General features: G+C 51.0%; 1 protein-coding gene across 3 annotated transcripts in view; it reads left to right on the top strand.

Moving 5' to 3' along the window:
• Positions 1–418: 418 nt before the first annotated feature.
• Nmdar1 (glutamate ionotropic receptor NMDA type subunit 1) overlaps positions 419–16,168 on the top strand; it is a 117,183-nt gene continuing 101,433 nt past the window's right edge. For all 3 annotated transcript variants that reach the window (XM_037215021.1, XM_037215022.1, XM_037215023.1), the window contains exons 1-2: positions 419–504; positions 15,689–15,864. In XM_037215021.1, coding sequence (XP_037070916.1) covers positions 15,730–15,864 — 135 coding nt within the window. In that variant the 5' untranslated portion in view covers positions 419–504; positions 15,689–15,729. The remainder of the gene's footprint in view (positions 505–15,688; positions 15,865–16,168) is intronic.

The raw sequence follows: 16,168 nt of genomic DNA on the forward strand, positions 1-16,168 counted from the left end.
CGCCGCGCCTGGCACCGTTGACGCGAGCATCACAGCCGCCACCGGCTATGCACGCAACGGCGCCATCGCACCCAGTCTCGCCGCAGACGCGTCCGGGCCCCTGCTGCCGTTCAGATGCCTTAGCGGCACACCCGGAAACGGCACGCCTCCCCCCTCCTCCCACGCACACGTGCGACGTGAGCTGCTGCGCGTCCGGCGTCCGCAAACACCCAGCTCCGACCGATCGTCACCAGCGGCGCCACCCGACCGACAGCCATTCTTCTCAATCGAATCTGGGCGGCGAGCGGCGCGCCGGGACCCGTTCCGTTTGCATCTGGCTTGTTTTCCAGCGGGGCCGCGAAGGCGTGCCGGCGATCGATCGCCGCCGGTGGCGCCGCCGCCGGGAGGCTGGCGCACTAGCCGGCAGTCGCCGCGCCGTCCCGAGAGCGGTGGCCGTGTCCGCGGTGCTGCGCGCGTGGCGGCCCGTGGCGCCGCGGCTCTCACCACCATGGATACAGCTCTTCGGTGAGTGTCCCGGCCGGACCGGTCCGCAGCCGGAGCGTGCCAGAGTCAGGAGCGACTGCACGCACGCCACAGGCATCGCTGGAGGTCGCGTCCTGGATGAGGGCTTTGCTCCACCCTCTTGGGGCAATTCTGAACCATGGAACATTGTACATAATTTGTTTTAGAGCAAACGTATGATCGACTTGCCTAGTGGATCACTTTTATAGCACTTGCGGTGTCATGCAGACGTCATCCGTTGCAGTGTCATGCAGAGGCCATCCGTTGTAGTGTCGTGAGGCCACCCGTTGTGTCATGCAGAGGCCATCCGTTGCAGTGTCATGCAGAGGCCATCCGTTGCAGTGTCATGCAGAGGCCATCCGTTGCGGAGTGATCAGTCCTCAGGTCAAATTCACTCGTTACGTATGCTTGCGGCGTATAAGCATCAGGCCGCAGAACTGTGCATGCATTTTCGATGTATTTAAAATAAGTTTAGTGTAACAGATTCGATTGCAGATCGGTTAACCGTGTCCTTAGTAGCTTGCGCACACTGCGAAAGCCTTATTTCCAGCCAAGGGGAAGCATGGCACGGGACGCCTGACGGATCGCTGGTCTGTCCACGCGGCCAGTGGCCGACGCCTGACGGATCGCTGGTCTGTCCACGCGGCCAGTGGCCGATGACTGACGGATCGCTGGTCTGTCCACGCGGCCAGTGGCCGATGACTGACGGAGCGCTGGTCTGTCCACGCGGCCAGTGGCCGACGCCTGACGGATCGCTGGTCTGTCCACGCGGCCAGTGGCAGATGACTGACCGATCGCTGGTCTGTCCACGCGGCCAGTGGCCGATGACTGACGGACCGCTGGTCTGTCCACGCGGCCAGTGGCCGATGACTGACGGATCGCTGGTCCTGTCCACGCCGCCAGTGGCCAACGACTGACGGATCGCTGGTCTGTCCACGCGGCCAGTGGCCGATGACTGACGGATCGCTGGTCTGTCCACGCGGCCAGTGGCCGACGACGGACGGATCGCTGGCCTGTCCACACGGCCAGTGGCCGATGACTGACGGATCGCTGGTCTGTCCACGCCGCCAGCGGCCGATGCCCAACGGCATGGTCCACACCCGATTCCGTAGCAAACTTTTATACTTATTTGACATGGTGAGAGTAGGCTAGAGCTGGCTGCAGACATTCCAGGCGGTGTAAGGCAAGAGTGGACGGTGAGAGCACAGGTGAGGAGGTGTGCTGGTGGTACGAATGCACAGTGCCGTAGTCGAAAAAGAAAGGACAGGAAACTTGCATGACAAGACGCAAATGGTAGTGAGTACTATGCCTCAAACATGGTGTGGGACAGTCCAACAAATGTTAATGGATATAGTGCGTGGGCTCCTTCAAATGGGTGTCGGTAAATGCAGTCATTGGATGCCATCAGTGGGGTTCGAGGACACTGGTTGTCCTGATTGCTCGGCACATCTGCATATGGCTGCCACGAGCCGTGCAGTTTATTTCCGGGCGTCGCCGTAGCATTTTCACGTGGTTTCGTAAATAATGAACTAAAGCTCGCTTGCGCGTGCTAGCTGTGATATTGCATAAGACCAGCCTGTTGATGAGTCGATTTCCACAGAACGCGTTAAAAAACCCTTAAGTCGGACGAAATTAGCGTCACGCAAGTCAGCACGAATTGTATTATACTCCGTTACGCAAAACGAAGTAAGCATTTGAGCGTCACCTTTTCTCGTCATGAATCTTGATTTAAATCAGAACGGAAACAGTTGATGAATGAAAACGCCTCATGGTCTTTGTTCGATAAGAACGTTTCACCGCCATAAACCAGCATCCCCACATGACTGATAACGTTATCAGGAATTTTTTGGGCAAGGTGCATTGTTTGAGGAACGTTTGAGGGCTAAAACTGATCTCAGCACGCTTTCGGGCTGCACTGTAAGAACACGCTATTCCCAACTTGCCATTACGTGGATGTGCGCTGGCGGTCCGGTCTGGCTGGCCTCGAGCGCCGGCCGGGCGCGGCCAGCCTGGCCACGGCCGATTGCCCCTCCCTGCTCCTCCCCTCCCCCCACTCCGGTAATGGCGGAGCTCGTGCGGCCAATGGTTTAGGCCCATCCGCTGATGACCGGTCTGGGGAGATGGGCGATTCCCGTTGCTGAGAGGCGGGAACGTGCTGATGACTGAGCTCGAGAGGTGGATACTCGTCGCTGGCTGTTCTCGGTAGGTGGGGACTGATCACTGGCGGTTTTCGGGAGGCGAAGACTCGTCGCTGGCTGTTCTCGATAGGTGGGGACTCATCGCTGGCTGTTCTCAGTAGGTGGGGACTGATCGCTGGGTGTTCTCGGGAGGTGGGTACCCGCCCTTGGCTGTTCTCGGGAGGTGGAGACTGATCGCTGGCGGTTTTCGGGAGGCGAAGACTCGTCGCTGGCTGTTCTCGGGAGGTGGAGACTCGTCACTAGCGGTTTTCAGGACGTGCAGACTCGTCGCTGGCGATTCTCAAGACGCGGAGGCCTGCTGGTGCTGTCTCAAGACGTGGAGGCCTGCTGGTGCTGTCTCAAGACGTGGAGGCCTGCTGGTGCTGTCTCAAGACGTGGAGGCCTGATGGCCTGCTGGTGCTGATATAAAACCAACCGTAGACAAGCGCCAATACGGAGATGTGAAAGGAGCCTCAGCCCGACACTACCTAATTAGGTTGTTGCATGATTTGCTGACGGAGTTAGACGAAACGGACACATTATTTTCTGTGGTTATGTGCGATTTTAAGAAGGGGATTGACCCCATTGATCACTCAACGGTTATCCAGAGCATGCTTGCAATGAGACTTGGCTCCGGGTTTGCAAAGTGGCTATGTTCATTCTTGCAGGACCGACAGCAGCGGGTCAAGATGCCAGATGGAACCATGAGTCGTTAGAGGACGATAACATGTGGCACTCCATAGGGCACCCTAGTTGGCCCGGTTGCTCTCCTGGCAATGGTTAACGGCGCCGCTGCTGATACTGAGAACCGACTGAAGTATGTAGATGATCTTCCATATACCATGCGTGCCGAATTGACCAAGTAGATCGGCACTGCCAGTTGCAAAAGCACCTTAACAAGATAAGTGATTGGGTAACAGTGAGCAAGATGACATTAAACACTGACTGGTGTCAAGTCATGCATTTTTAACAGCCAAAAACACATTAGCACTACCGGACATCATGATTCGAGAAAAAAGCCTGCCAACTGCCACTAAAACTAAGCTCTCACGTGTAGCAATATCAAATGGCATGCCGTTGCAAGCACATATAGATGAGATTGTAACCCAAGCATCAAAAGCTCTACATATGCTCTACATAATGAAGAAGTACCATCCACCACAGGAACAGCTTTTTCGGGTGTTTGTCACTTGCATCCGGTCATTGCTAGAATATTGTGCACGGGTTTTTCATGCGGAACTCGCTGCCAAGCAGACGCAACATTTTGAGAAAGTGCAGAAGAAAACCCTGAAAATGATTTTCGGCCGTACGGAGACTCGCCTATCTGGCAACGCTTGGGCATGGAAACCTTCGCTGACTGCAGAGAAAAACTGTGCCTGGGGCTAGGAAAACAAATGCAAGCGTCTCCCATACATAAAGATCTGCTTCCCACGCAGCGTCAATCTTCGACAGAAATACCCGGCGCGCAAGTAGGCTCCAAGCGTTTTGCTGTGGTATGCGACTACGCAAATGAAGTATTCTGCATATAACCCCTCTCATTAACATATATATATATATATATATATATATATATATATATATATATATATATATATATATATATATGTTATCTACTAAGTACTATCCCACTTTATACGTACATTGTGCGCATGTGCTATATGAGTTGATACTCGAAGCCATGCTTTTCTCAATAAACCGTCTCTCTCTCTCTCTCTCTCTCTCCATCTCATCTCTCGTCTCTCTCTCTCTCTCTCTCTCTCTCTCTCTCTCTCTCTCTCTCTCTCTCTCTCTCTCTCTCTCTCTCTCTCTCTCTCTCTCTCTCTCCTCTCTCTCTCTCTCTCTCTCTCTCTCTCTCTCTCTCTCTCTCTCTCTCTCTCTCTCTCTCTCTCTCTTCTCTCTCTCTCCTCTCTCTCTCTCTCTCTCTCTCTCCTCTCTCTCTCTCTCTCTCTCTCTCTCTCTCTCTTCTCCTCTCTCTCTCTCTCTCTCTCTCTCTCTCTCTCTACTCTCTTCTCTCTCTCGCTCTCTCTCTCTCCTCTCTCTCTCTCTCTCTCTCTCTCTCTCTCTCTCTCTCTCTCTCTCTCTCTCTCTCTCTCTCTCTCTCTCTCTCTCTCTCTCTCTCTCTCTCTCTCTCTCTCTCTCTCTCTCTCTCTCTCTCTCTATCTCTCTCTCTCTCTCTCTCTCTCTCCTCTCTTCTCTCTCTCTCTCTCTCTCTCTCTCTCTCTCTCTCTCTCTCTCTCTCTCTCTCTTTCCCTCTCTCTAGGAATTGGAAACCTGTTGGGAACTGCTGTTCTTGAGGGCTGATCTCAGAAGTCTGACACCGGTTAGTGTCAGTTCTCGAAGGTCGGGGAACCATCACTGACTGTTTTGTAGAGGTGCATCCTCGCTGATTACTGTTTTTGAAAGGTGCAGACGCCCAGGTAATTGTGCTCGAGTTTCAGCTGCTGTTTTCGGTGATGGGGAATCGATGGCAGCTTCCTCCTTTAACTGGGCACATCTCGGGATATTTCGCCAGCCGAGGTCGTTTGGTATGGGTATAAGGCGATTAATAATAAAGCCCTGCTCTTTGAGGGTCTAATCGTTGAATCAGAACAACCGGAACGGCAATCTTTTGATGTCGGCGATCAAGCTTATTTAGGAATCGTTTAGTTAACATCCGTCATACGACTCATGCTACTGCATGCAGAGCAAAATGTCTTGGAAATCACCGAATTTAACGAACAATGTGAGGACCTCTAACAAATATTGTGTACATGTGAAAGATTGCGCTGTTATGGCTCAGAGTCATGTCATGATGATAGCGTTTCGATTCCGGGTAAGCCTAAGTCAAGGTCAAGTCAGTAAGTCAGGTGAGGGCCAGTTTTTACCCATGTGACATGGTTTTCCTTCGTTCAGGTACAGGTGACCTATGGCGTACATTTCAGATATGTTCGTTGTACCGATTTGCCCGCCACAAGTGACGACGCGAAGTATCTTGCTTCGACTTATACGTTTACCTCACATCGCGTCATTTGGCCTCCTTTGAGAGGGATGACTGCTCTGCCTCAAAGACAAGCGTAGCACTGTATCGCTTTGTGCGCAAAAATTCACTTGCATAATTTCCAGTTGCAATTTCCAATGTGCAGAATATAACCAATCTTTTTGTCGCAGATCACCGTATGCAAATCTTCATGCACAAATGTTCGTGCACACAATTTTGCATGCCAACAAAAATTTTCCTTTTCGCATTTATGACATATCTCTTTGTATACGCAGGTCTTGATATTAGTTTTTCTCGAATAAAGCATTTTTGGATCGCATTATGCATAGCTGCATACAATTCACGGTATATCACGCGTATTTAATTGCAACTCTTCGCGTGCGGCTCCTTCACATGCACAGAGCTTTGCACGAAAGCTTGCTGCGATGTCACACACAAGGAAGTTTTCCTGCCTTTTTGAGGATGTGTTGGTAACTAGGAACTGAGCTTCGCTTGTTAGGTACCTCTTCATTAGGTAGCTCTTTATTAGGCACCTCTTCGACACTGTGCCGGTCGGCTCAGCGTCAGCTCCGGCGGGTTGCGAGCACGCCCTGCCCACCGCTTAGTGATGGTAATCGATACACCATCGATGTTGATACGGGCGCAGGAGAAGAATATCGAGAAAAGTTTATGGGACAAGGCTGTCTGGACAAAATCGCTTGGTGAACTCGGGATCCTTTGGTAACAGCATCTAAAAAACAGTGAAACACCCTGTGCGGTGTTGAATGAAAAAGGCCGTAGCAGGCGGACCGTCAAAGGGAATATTCCGCATCTGTAGATATTGAAGCAAGCATGGAATGTAATGAAATAAACTCACTTACAACTATTTTTATGCTTCTAGGTGGAACAGACTGTACCAGGCACCAGGCGACAACAGAGCGTTAGACGAACATTTACATTTCTGAGACAGTTTATGAGACAATTAGATGATTAAATTTAGAATTACGACAAATTCGATCGATCTCAGATCAGGTATAAAGGTCAAACCAAGATAAGGAACAACCCATTCTTTAACGGAAAGCTTGGCTTGTGAGGTAGCTCCTTGTGCTCGTTTCGAATTTTCTGATAGCAGAGATCACCACAAACATTTTTTCATTAACCTTTGAAAGGTCAGAATAGGTCACTTACCCAAAACGACCCCGGATGGACATTTTGTCTTGTGAACGCACCGCCTAACGTATTTCTTGGCACTCATTGAAATTAAAAAAGCAAAAACAGTTTCGTTTGATTTGGGTCATTTTAACCTTCTTAAGGTTAAACAAGGTCACTGACCTTATATAAATGCCAGTGATCCTGTGCTTTGAACTGGTATCGAGGCTCAAGACGGTTGCATGAGGAGGCGTAGAGACACATTGGACTCAAATCTGGAATTTGATTTTGGTTTATTTTGTATGACCCAAAGTACATGGTCTGGGAACCTCAAATTTGGCACAAGTGAGTTCATATACAGGATAACCCACTCTGTGAATTCGGTGTCTCCAGTATTCTTACCTTTTCAGATCTCAGGGGTCTAATTGGCTCCCTCTCGTCCCACCTGAGCGAAGGGTGTTCAGCCGGGCGCCTGCTCACATAATCATGGGTTGGGAACTGTAGATTTGTATGATGCGTTGCAAAATGTAGTCACCGTCACTAAGCGGTTAGTTTTGGGCCTGTACCTTCTCTAGTCACCGGTTTGTGACACCATTTCTTTAAAGACGCCCGAAAAGTGGCCATAGTGTGTAGTATGTAGTCCATAATTTGCATTCAGCCATGCAGGACCTGTCAGGCACCTCAAGTTACACACCGCTGCACCGTGTGCATCTGAGTACTTAACTGTCAACGCGGCTGGCCATCTTGAATCAGGGCATTGGCAACACCAGCAAACGGCGTGTCTCTTGTCGCAACAATGCTCACCGTCGAGATCTGGGCTCGGCTTTCACCGGTGTTGTGCTGCGTCTCACAATCAGTGAATGTCACGGTCATATTTTGATCATACGACAATGTTGCAGGAAATTGGCAACCAATCGCTCAGCTGGTGCGTAGATGCCTTAAAATATACACGGCAAAACCTTCAAAACATTTGAAATTTTTGCTTCACATATTACCACGATTATTGGTTGCACAAATATTGCTTTCTAAAATCAGTGACATCGTGGCTTGGCTGAGTCGCACAAGTTGAAAATGTTGTTGTGGTTTAATTTCGGCTCAATTGGCTCACGAGCGTAGCCTGCTTCACGGTTATGCTGATTTCAACGAAATATGACATAGCCACTCGTGCCTCCTGTCAAGTCCCACTCTTCATCAACAATTTTTTAAAAATAAATTTATTCCGAATGGTTTGTAAGGGTGACTTCGGATGCAGAGTACCTGCTAAGCATAGCTTGTTGCGTGTACCCCGAATCCACCACCCAAGCGTGCCGTCCAGTTCAACAGCTAATTTTGCCTCCGCCCTTTCGCCAGACGGGGATGCGGAGGGTTTTACGCGCCGCACAATGCTGCGACACGGCCGCCTCGGGTCTGGGTTGAACCTCGTTGGCCAGTTGCCAGCTGGCCTTTCCTTTTCAGTCGGGTCAAACAATGCGCCCACTCTGGGACTCGTACCCAGTGCCGCTGGATTACGAGTCCAGCATCTTTCCCCAAGACCACGGATGCGGCAACTGCGTAATGCGGCAACTGCAAAATGCACTGCGTAATGTGGTCATCCTCTCAATAGCCACAATCGGGTTGTGGAGGGCGCATGACCGACAAAAGGGCCCACGGTCAGGCTCTTATCCACAGCTTTCGATAATGAGATAAGTCCTGTAAGTCACAACACACGGAGCATTCCATTGCATCCTCAACGAAGAGGCGACTATTTAGCTTCCCTGTTCTTTAAAATAGACATTTCCTCATGGACCGCTTGCACTTTATTGGCTGCGGAGCTATCCATCCTCTTTAAACCGACGGGTATAAGAAATCTTTTGCGTCTCGGGAACGCTGATCGCATCTGGCGCCCTTGAGGCCCATTATCCTAAGACACAAGGATTCCACATCAGAGAAGAGTTTCCAGATCGCCTGGCAGTCCCTGAGGGGCTCTCTGAGGGGCCTTCAAGAGGCGAGAGGCCCTCTGACTGACCTTCCAGGACCCGGTCCTGCTGCTCGGAATCCCTCAATGCGACCTCCACCAGGCCTTCGCCCCCCCCCCCCCTCCCCCAATCAGGCCTTTGATTGTACGTGCCATTCTCCTGTAGGTATGTACTGCTGCTGGTCGTAATAACTAAACTGGTTCCAGTGTTTGTGGTTTGGAGTTTAAGGGCGCGTCGGTGTCGAAGACATTTTACGTCTAGCCACATACCGGTGAATATAATACCTCGATGCGATGACACCCATCACGCCTGGCGTTTGGATGACAACAGCCGGCTGATTCAAATGATTACACTTACGGAAGACAGATGTTGGCCATAAAACCACTTGCATTGACTTCATTCCCTACCATTCGGTTACATAATACGTTTCACAAGACACTGCCCGCTCACAGACACTTTCCACAGCTCCGAAAGTATACGAAACGACGTCGGCCCTTGCGTGACAAACTGCCGCGTGGTGAAATTTAATTATGTCGCCCTCGTTAAAGAGGTTTGTTTATGAAGAACGCTTTTCAAAGATGTCCGGTACCGAGTTGGGTGCATGAAGTTTTGTGCATGATGAAACGCGGTACGACGAAACGCGACGCGGTGAAATGTCATTAGAAGTTTTATCATGAAACCTAGCGTAGAATCTACCTCCCACAGACGACAGCGTCCCGCGAAGGGTTATGCGCTCACATGAAACGAGCCATAGTTTATTTGGCGACACGAGAATGGCATTCGCCTCGTTTCCCTGCGAATTGTGTTATACCTGGCCCGCCGCGCGGCTGGCCATTACACCGTTTCCTTCTCGGGCCCCGACTCGGCTGCGCGCATCGGCCAGCCAGTCTGCGGATGTCCGTTGCGCCGCCCGCGCCGCCCTGCGGCCGCGTCGGGGCCGACAGTGGCGGGCCGTCGGTCGACAGGCTGGGTCAGCCGCGGCACACAGCCGCGCTCGGGACCGCTCCGGTCGCGAGGATCCGGCCGAGCGGAGCTCGCCGCCGCCCAGCTGCGCGGGACGTCGGCCGCCGGACGGGGGGGGGGGGAGGGGGGGGGGGAGGGGGATGGCGGAGAGCCAACTGGGCCGGCGGCCGCACGCGGCGCGGCCGCCGGCGGCGCCGCCTGCTGACACCGGCAGGGGGTCACGCCGGCTCACGACACCTAAAACAAGGGTGACGACGAGCGAACGATGAGCTTCGTATTACAGCCACCAGGCGGCGGGCTCCGGCACGGCTCTGGGGCGATGGCATGCGTCGAGATTAGGGTGACAAAATTGCCGTAGTTAAGTGTGGCATGTAGACCGAAGCGCCTGCGCCAAAACGCCGAACGGGACCGAAATCCCAGAAAAATAACGTATCCATGAATTAGTGTTTGAAATTATGAGAGTGGTCCAAAAATGAAACAATCCGAAATACCCATAAATAGTAGCACTTTCTACCTCAGATTTTCTCAGGATTCACTTGAGATCGTGGAAAATTTCATCCCGCTGTGGTGCGCAGTAATGCAGTTTCTTCAAAATGTATGGAGGCATGTGAGATCTTACGTGGATGAATTGTACACAACACACATGAGCACACTGCATTAAAGGGAACGTTCCGCATTTGAAGGTGTTGAAACAGCCATAAGTGACGATGAAAAAAGCTACAACCATCAGTGATGATGAAATAAGCTCACCCTCATCTATAGGTATGCTTTCAAGCGGAAAGAGCCGCTCTAGATAATGCAATATTTCTGTTGAGTAAGTACGCTCCTCAATACGTGATTGTTTGATGACGTCATTGTCCTTCGCACAACCTTGAATAAGAGCCAGTTGACGGCCGTTATATCTGGAAGTCGTGCCCACGAACGCCATATAGGAACGACTCGAAAATGATATTTTTCTTGGCCTTGATCGCCGCATGGCTAATGGAACGTCAGGATTTGACTGACGTTATTATGGCGTCATGGATGCCTGGGCAACCTTGAAATAGTCTCCTCGAAATAATCTGGACATCTTCGCGGGCGTATAGCTCAAAACCTAGAGGGACTTAGGTCTTAAGAAGGTCAGGGCTGTGAAATGCACGGAATGATGTTCAAAATGACTATTTCAGTTAAAATATCCATGTTTAAAACCCCGTAGAGATGTGACACAGTCCCTTTCCTGTAAGCGCTTATGTTAACTGATGCAGATTGTGCCGCGCGAGTTGCTGGACAATACAAGGCAAGCCAATCATGTCAGCAAATATGTATGTTAGCAACGAAGCCCAACATTTTCGGAGTTCTTGCATGATGAAATTGTCCCGAGCCTCTGTGCTCCGTGGTGGCTGGTGGTTCTGTCCCGCGGCGACTGGCTGCGCTGCGTCAGCGTGCCTACGAGCATTGCGGCACAGCATAAGTGCCAGCTGCTAGAGAGGAGCAGCGTGTGGACCGGATGTCTGATCCGAGATCCGAGAAAGGGATTCTGGACCGTCATCTTGAACGCTGAATCTCAAATCTCCAAAATGAAATTTGAGTGACAAATTTCATACAGGGTTCTTTCACAACCTGATCTAATATACCTTTGTGCGAGGGACCCGCAACATGCCGTATTCTCATTATAGTTTGGTCACGGGATCTTGCATGTTACACGACCAACGGTGAAATGTATTCTCAGAATCTCGTAAGAATATTCCAATTGACCGTTTCTTATTGACTCTCATTTTACTTGCAAGAGGTTGACGAAACTGTAACAGAGCTGTCAAAGCACAACAGAACTCTTTGCTACATGCCTGCCAATGCACCAAGCGGTTAAAGGCCTGATGAGCCTGGCCTAGATCTTATCTGATCTCCTTATATCACCTGATCTTATCATATCATCTAATCAACCGATTATAACTGGTCTGGATTTTGTGGCTGCCTATATCTTTTGTGCGTGTTAATTTTACGCCCCAATTTTGAAGCGTTGCATTTTAAAACCTGTCCCCTGGTAAGACACGCAGCTATCGGACTCGGTGATCAAGTGGGAATTTGTCCAAATAGGTGAGAACAGCTTTCCGATGAACCGAAAGATATTTTACGACGTTCCGAGTCGTGATTTTCGTACATCCGATGAACACATGATAGTTGCCAAAGAATCTGTCGTAATTCTGGGTCGTGAGAAGTGAGCGGGCCGCAACTCTCAGCACTTGATGACACGTGAAGAGACTTCATATTTGAATGAGCGGAGCCATGCGGCCCTCCTAGCGTTGTTTGCGAGTCTGCGGCTTCGTCGGGAAGAAAGTTTTCTTTTATTACTTATGGCTGCGAATCATAACGCATAGCGATATGAGTTTAGAGATTGCTGGCTAGAACAAAGCCGCATATTTTGAGATTCGGGTCGTTATTTAGCTGTCTCATTTTGCATTGCTGTTGCACATGAACGTTTCCCGACCAACACCGCATGGCAATAGGCGCTCATTGCAAGCAAAGTAGAACATCTAGATGGACCAAATATACTTCAAACAGCGCTAAGCTGGTACTCCAACACAGCTCCTAACATTGCTCCAACTCAAATATATTTACTAGGATACTAAAGCATGAATGATTATTAGCAGAATGCCATCCCTGTGCCATTCGAATTATCGCAAGAAAATTTTTATTGCCTGGAAGCAGTCTGCTGATCGGTCCAATGTCAAGATCAATTCGTCAGTCGGTCAAGGTGTCAGAGGTACTGTAGATTTTGCATTTTACGATGGGGCTCACCCGGCTCTTCCCCCAGATGCCTTATTGGCGTTGACAGCAAGGCGCCTTATGAATCCTGAATCTATCTAGAATCTACTTGTGGCGTATCTCAGGGCTCGTGACCGATTTGTGGAGAGATGCCACAGGTCCAAGATCCGTGTGTATATTTTTACGAAGGTCAAAGAGATCCGGGATCCGCTTTTGGTGACGACACCGACATCCGGCCTTGACATCTCGGCCCCGCAAAGCAAGCTTATTGAAATGGGTGGACATGACCCTCAGATCGGTAACAATGATGTGAGAGCCCTACCTCGGACTCGCGATAGGCCAAGTTATAGGACCAGGCAAAACGGATACAAATGTTATAGGACCAGGCAAAACGGATACAAATGTTATAGGACCAGGCAAAACGGATACAAATGTTATAGGACCAGGCAAAACGGATACAAATGTTATAGGACCAGGCAAAACGGATACAAATGTTTTAGGACCAGGCAAAACGGATACAAATGTTATAGGACCAGGCAAAACGGATACAAATGTTATAGGACCAGGCAAAACGGATACAAATGCACACTTGCTCTCTAAATGCACGAATGGAAATCTGCACTGCATTTGTACATGATATGAATTATTCGCATACACTGTATGCACAGGTGATTTAACTCCATTTTCGTGTGATATGTGATGCGTAGGCCTGCATTGGACATTATGTCCAAGACCAAGATGAGCGTCAAAATTCAAATGAGCAAGAAAAAGACAGTCTTAAGAATGATCCATTCATTAAAGACTGGCAACGCTGCAAGCTATTGGGTACGTTGGGTCCCTCAATGCACCATGTTTGCAAATACCTGCACTCCTCCCCTTCGGCCGAGGGTAGTCGGAGAGCGCCACAGTACCTGTCATGTTTGCAAATACCTGCACTCCTCCCCTCCGGCCGAGGGTTGTCGGGGAGCGCCACAGTGCCTGTCATGTTTGCAAATACCTGCACACCTCCCTTCCGGCCGAGGGTTGTCGGAGAGCGCCACAGTGCCTGTCATGTTTGCAAATACCTGCACTCTTCCCCTCCGGCCGAGGGTTGTCGGAGAGCGCCACAGTACCTGTCATGTGTGCCAATACCTGCACTCCTCCCCTCCGGCCGAGGGTTGTCGGAGAGCGCCACAGTACCTGTCATGTTTGCAAATACCTGCACTCCTCCCCTCCGGCCGAGGGTTGTCGGAGAGCGCCACAGTACCTGTCATGTTTACAAATACCTGCACTCCTCCCCTCCGGCCGAGGGTTGTCGGAGAGCGCCACAGTGCCTGTCATGTTTGCAAATACCTGCACTCCTCCCCTCCGGTCGAGGGTTGTCGGAGAGCGCCACAGTACCTGTCATGTTTACAAATACCTGCACTCCTCCCCTCCGGCCGAGGGTTGTCGGAGAGCGCCACAGTGCCTGTCCCGACGCGCGCACACAGCCGGCTTTTCTTGAGCAGCTTCTAAGCCGCTTGAGTATGCGGTTCTAACGTTGGTATCTGAACAACAGCATGTTTAAAATATCCCGGCCATCGTGGTTGATGAGCTATGACCCTATGACCCCTTTGTTGAGGGCGTGCCACTTGGTTTTTGGGCCCAGGTGCTAAATGAGGTTCATTTCTCCATGAATAGTGTGCATGAAAGAGTTATATGCCGCGTTCTTTCGCTGTGTTATGAAACTCTCGGAAGATGTGGTGCTAGTAAACATCACTTGAAAGCTTACCGTGTTCAAGGACGTACAGAATAAGAATTGGTCCTATATTTGACCTTCGTGCCTTCTTTCATATACCAAATATCGTATTAGCCGACATTTGATGAAGCGCTTGTGCGTAGTTTGACGAGAGCTACCAGGCGATCTTTCTCTGTTACATTCACCGTGCTGCTTTCGTGAGATAACGGATGCTCATTCGGCAAAGCGCTTAGTTGACCCGATACGACCCATAGTGGCTTATGTCTAACGATCGCCTGTGCTAAGCTCACGACACAGGTGCCAATGTGAACTCGCGTTGCTTTCTTTGCTGCAGAACCACGTAGTCTTTGAATTGCAAAGACCAGCCTAAACACACTATTTTGGCCTTAGTGATATGAAGGTTTGACTCGTGACATGCCAGCTGTACCGGGCCACTGATAACATCCGATTTAGTGTTAACGAACGCCTTCCGATCTAGCTTTTCGCCCGCGTTTGCCATCCTCAGTGTTAGATATACTGCTTTTGGACTGGCGCAACGAGAAAACGTGGTGCGGTGAGATGCGCAATTTACCCAGTATCCAAGTGAGTTCTTCAACAAATATAATGTCACGAGCACTTTCCCTTGTCAATTTCGGGCGAATGGCTCTCCAGCTTTTAAAAGCAGCTTTTTCCGATAACCACGATGGTGAGGCAAAGTCAAATAATATGCTGCTAGAATCTACGCGGCCTGTCCGATGGTCGCATCTGCAGCCCCCCTGGTACTCGATAGTCGCATCTGCAGCCCCTCTGGTACTCGATGGTCGCATCTGCAGCCCCTCTGGTACTCGATAGTCGCATCTGCAGCCCCTCTGGTTCTCGATAGTCGCTTCCGTAGCCCCCGTGGTACTCGATGGTCGCATCTGCAGTTCCTCTGGTACTCGATAGTCGCATCTGCAGCCCCTCTGGTACTCGATAGTCGCTTATGTAGCCCCTCTGGTACTCGATAGTCGCTTCTGTAGCCCCCGTGGTACTCGATGGTCGCGTCTGCAGTTCCTCTGGTACTCGACAGTCGCTTCTGTAGCCCCCGTGGTACTCGATAGTCGCTTCTGTAGTCCCTCTGGTACTCGATAGTCGCTTCTGTAGCCCCCGTGGTACTCGATGGTCGCGTCTGCAGTTCCTCTGGTACTCGATGGTCGCGTTTGCAGCTCCTCTGGTACTCGATGGTCGCGTCTGCAGCTCCTCTGGTACTCGATGGGCGTGTCTGCAGTTCCTCTGGTACTCGATGGTCGCGTCTGCAGCTCCTCTGGTACTCGATGGTCGCGTTTGCAGCTCCTCTGGTACTCGATGGTCGCGTCTGCAGCTCCTCTAATGCTCGGGTAGCTGCCGCGGACGACATGCTGTTCAGCTATATCACTTGTGAGATGCTCGTGTTATCGGACCGATGACAGGTGGCCGGGTGCCAGCTCCGCACTACAGCCGAATGCCTGTCGTGTCGCCACCTCATCTCGCCGGTGCTGCGCGCCATCACGCCCGCCGACATGCTCGGCAGGTGGGCTTGAGACCAGTCATGTGACAGAGGCGCGGCGGGCCATGGTACCCTCTGCCCCTGCCCTCCTTCTGCTGTCTCTGCTCCATCTGTCGACCGCCGAAAACCCCAGACAGTTCCGGATCGGCGGCATCCTCTCCAGCGCCGAGAACGAGCAGACCTTCAATGAAACAATCCAGGTACGGTGCTTTTCACACGTTCACGTAACACCTCAGACATCATGCGGCCTGCCACGAATATGCTTACACGGAAATGTCCGGGTGGAGAGTCGCTGATCACAAGAACACTTCAGCAAGGCCATCCAGGTAGGTCGTGCCTGGTCGCGAGCGCGCTTCAGCGGGACCACCCAGATAGGGCGTGGCTGGTCGCAAACGCGTCCCTACGAAATCAGCCAGATCCGGTGCTGACCAGGAGCGCGCCTTCAACTAAACGATCCACGCGTGGCAATGTTCCAGTGATGTGAGCAGATTCTGCGTCATTGTG

The sequence above is a fragment of the Pollicipes pollicipes genome, unplaced genomic scaffold (assembly GCF_011947565.3).
Source record: "Pollicipes pollicipes isolate AB1234 unplaced genomic scaffold, Ppol_2.1 Scaffold_3447;HRSCAF=4054_pilon_pilon_pilon, whole genome shotgun sequence".
NCBI classification, from domain to species: domain Eukaryota; kingdom Metazoa; phylum Arthropoda; class Thecostraca; order Pollicipedomorpha; family Pollicipedidae; genus Pollicipes; species Pollicipes pollicipes.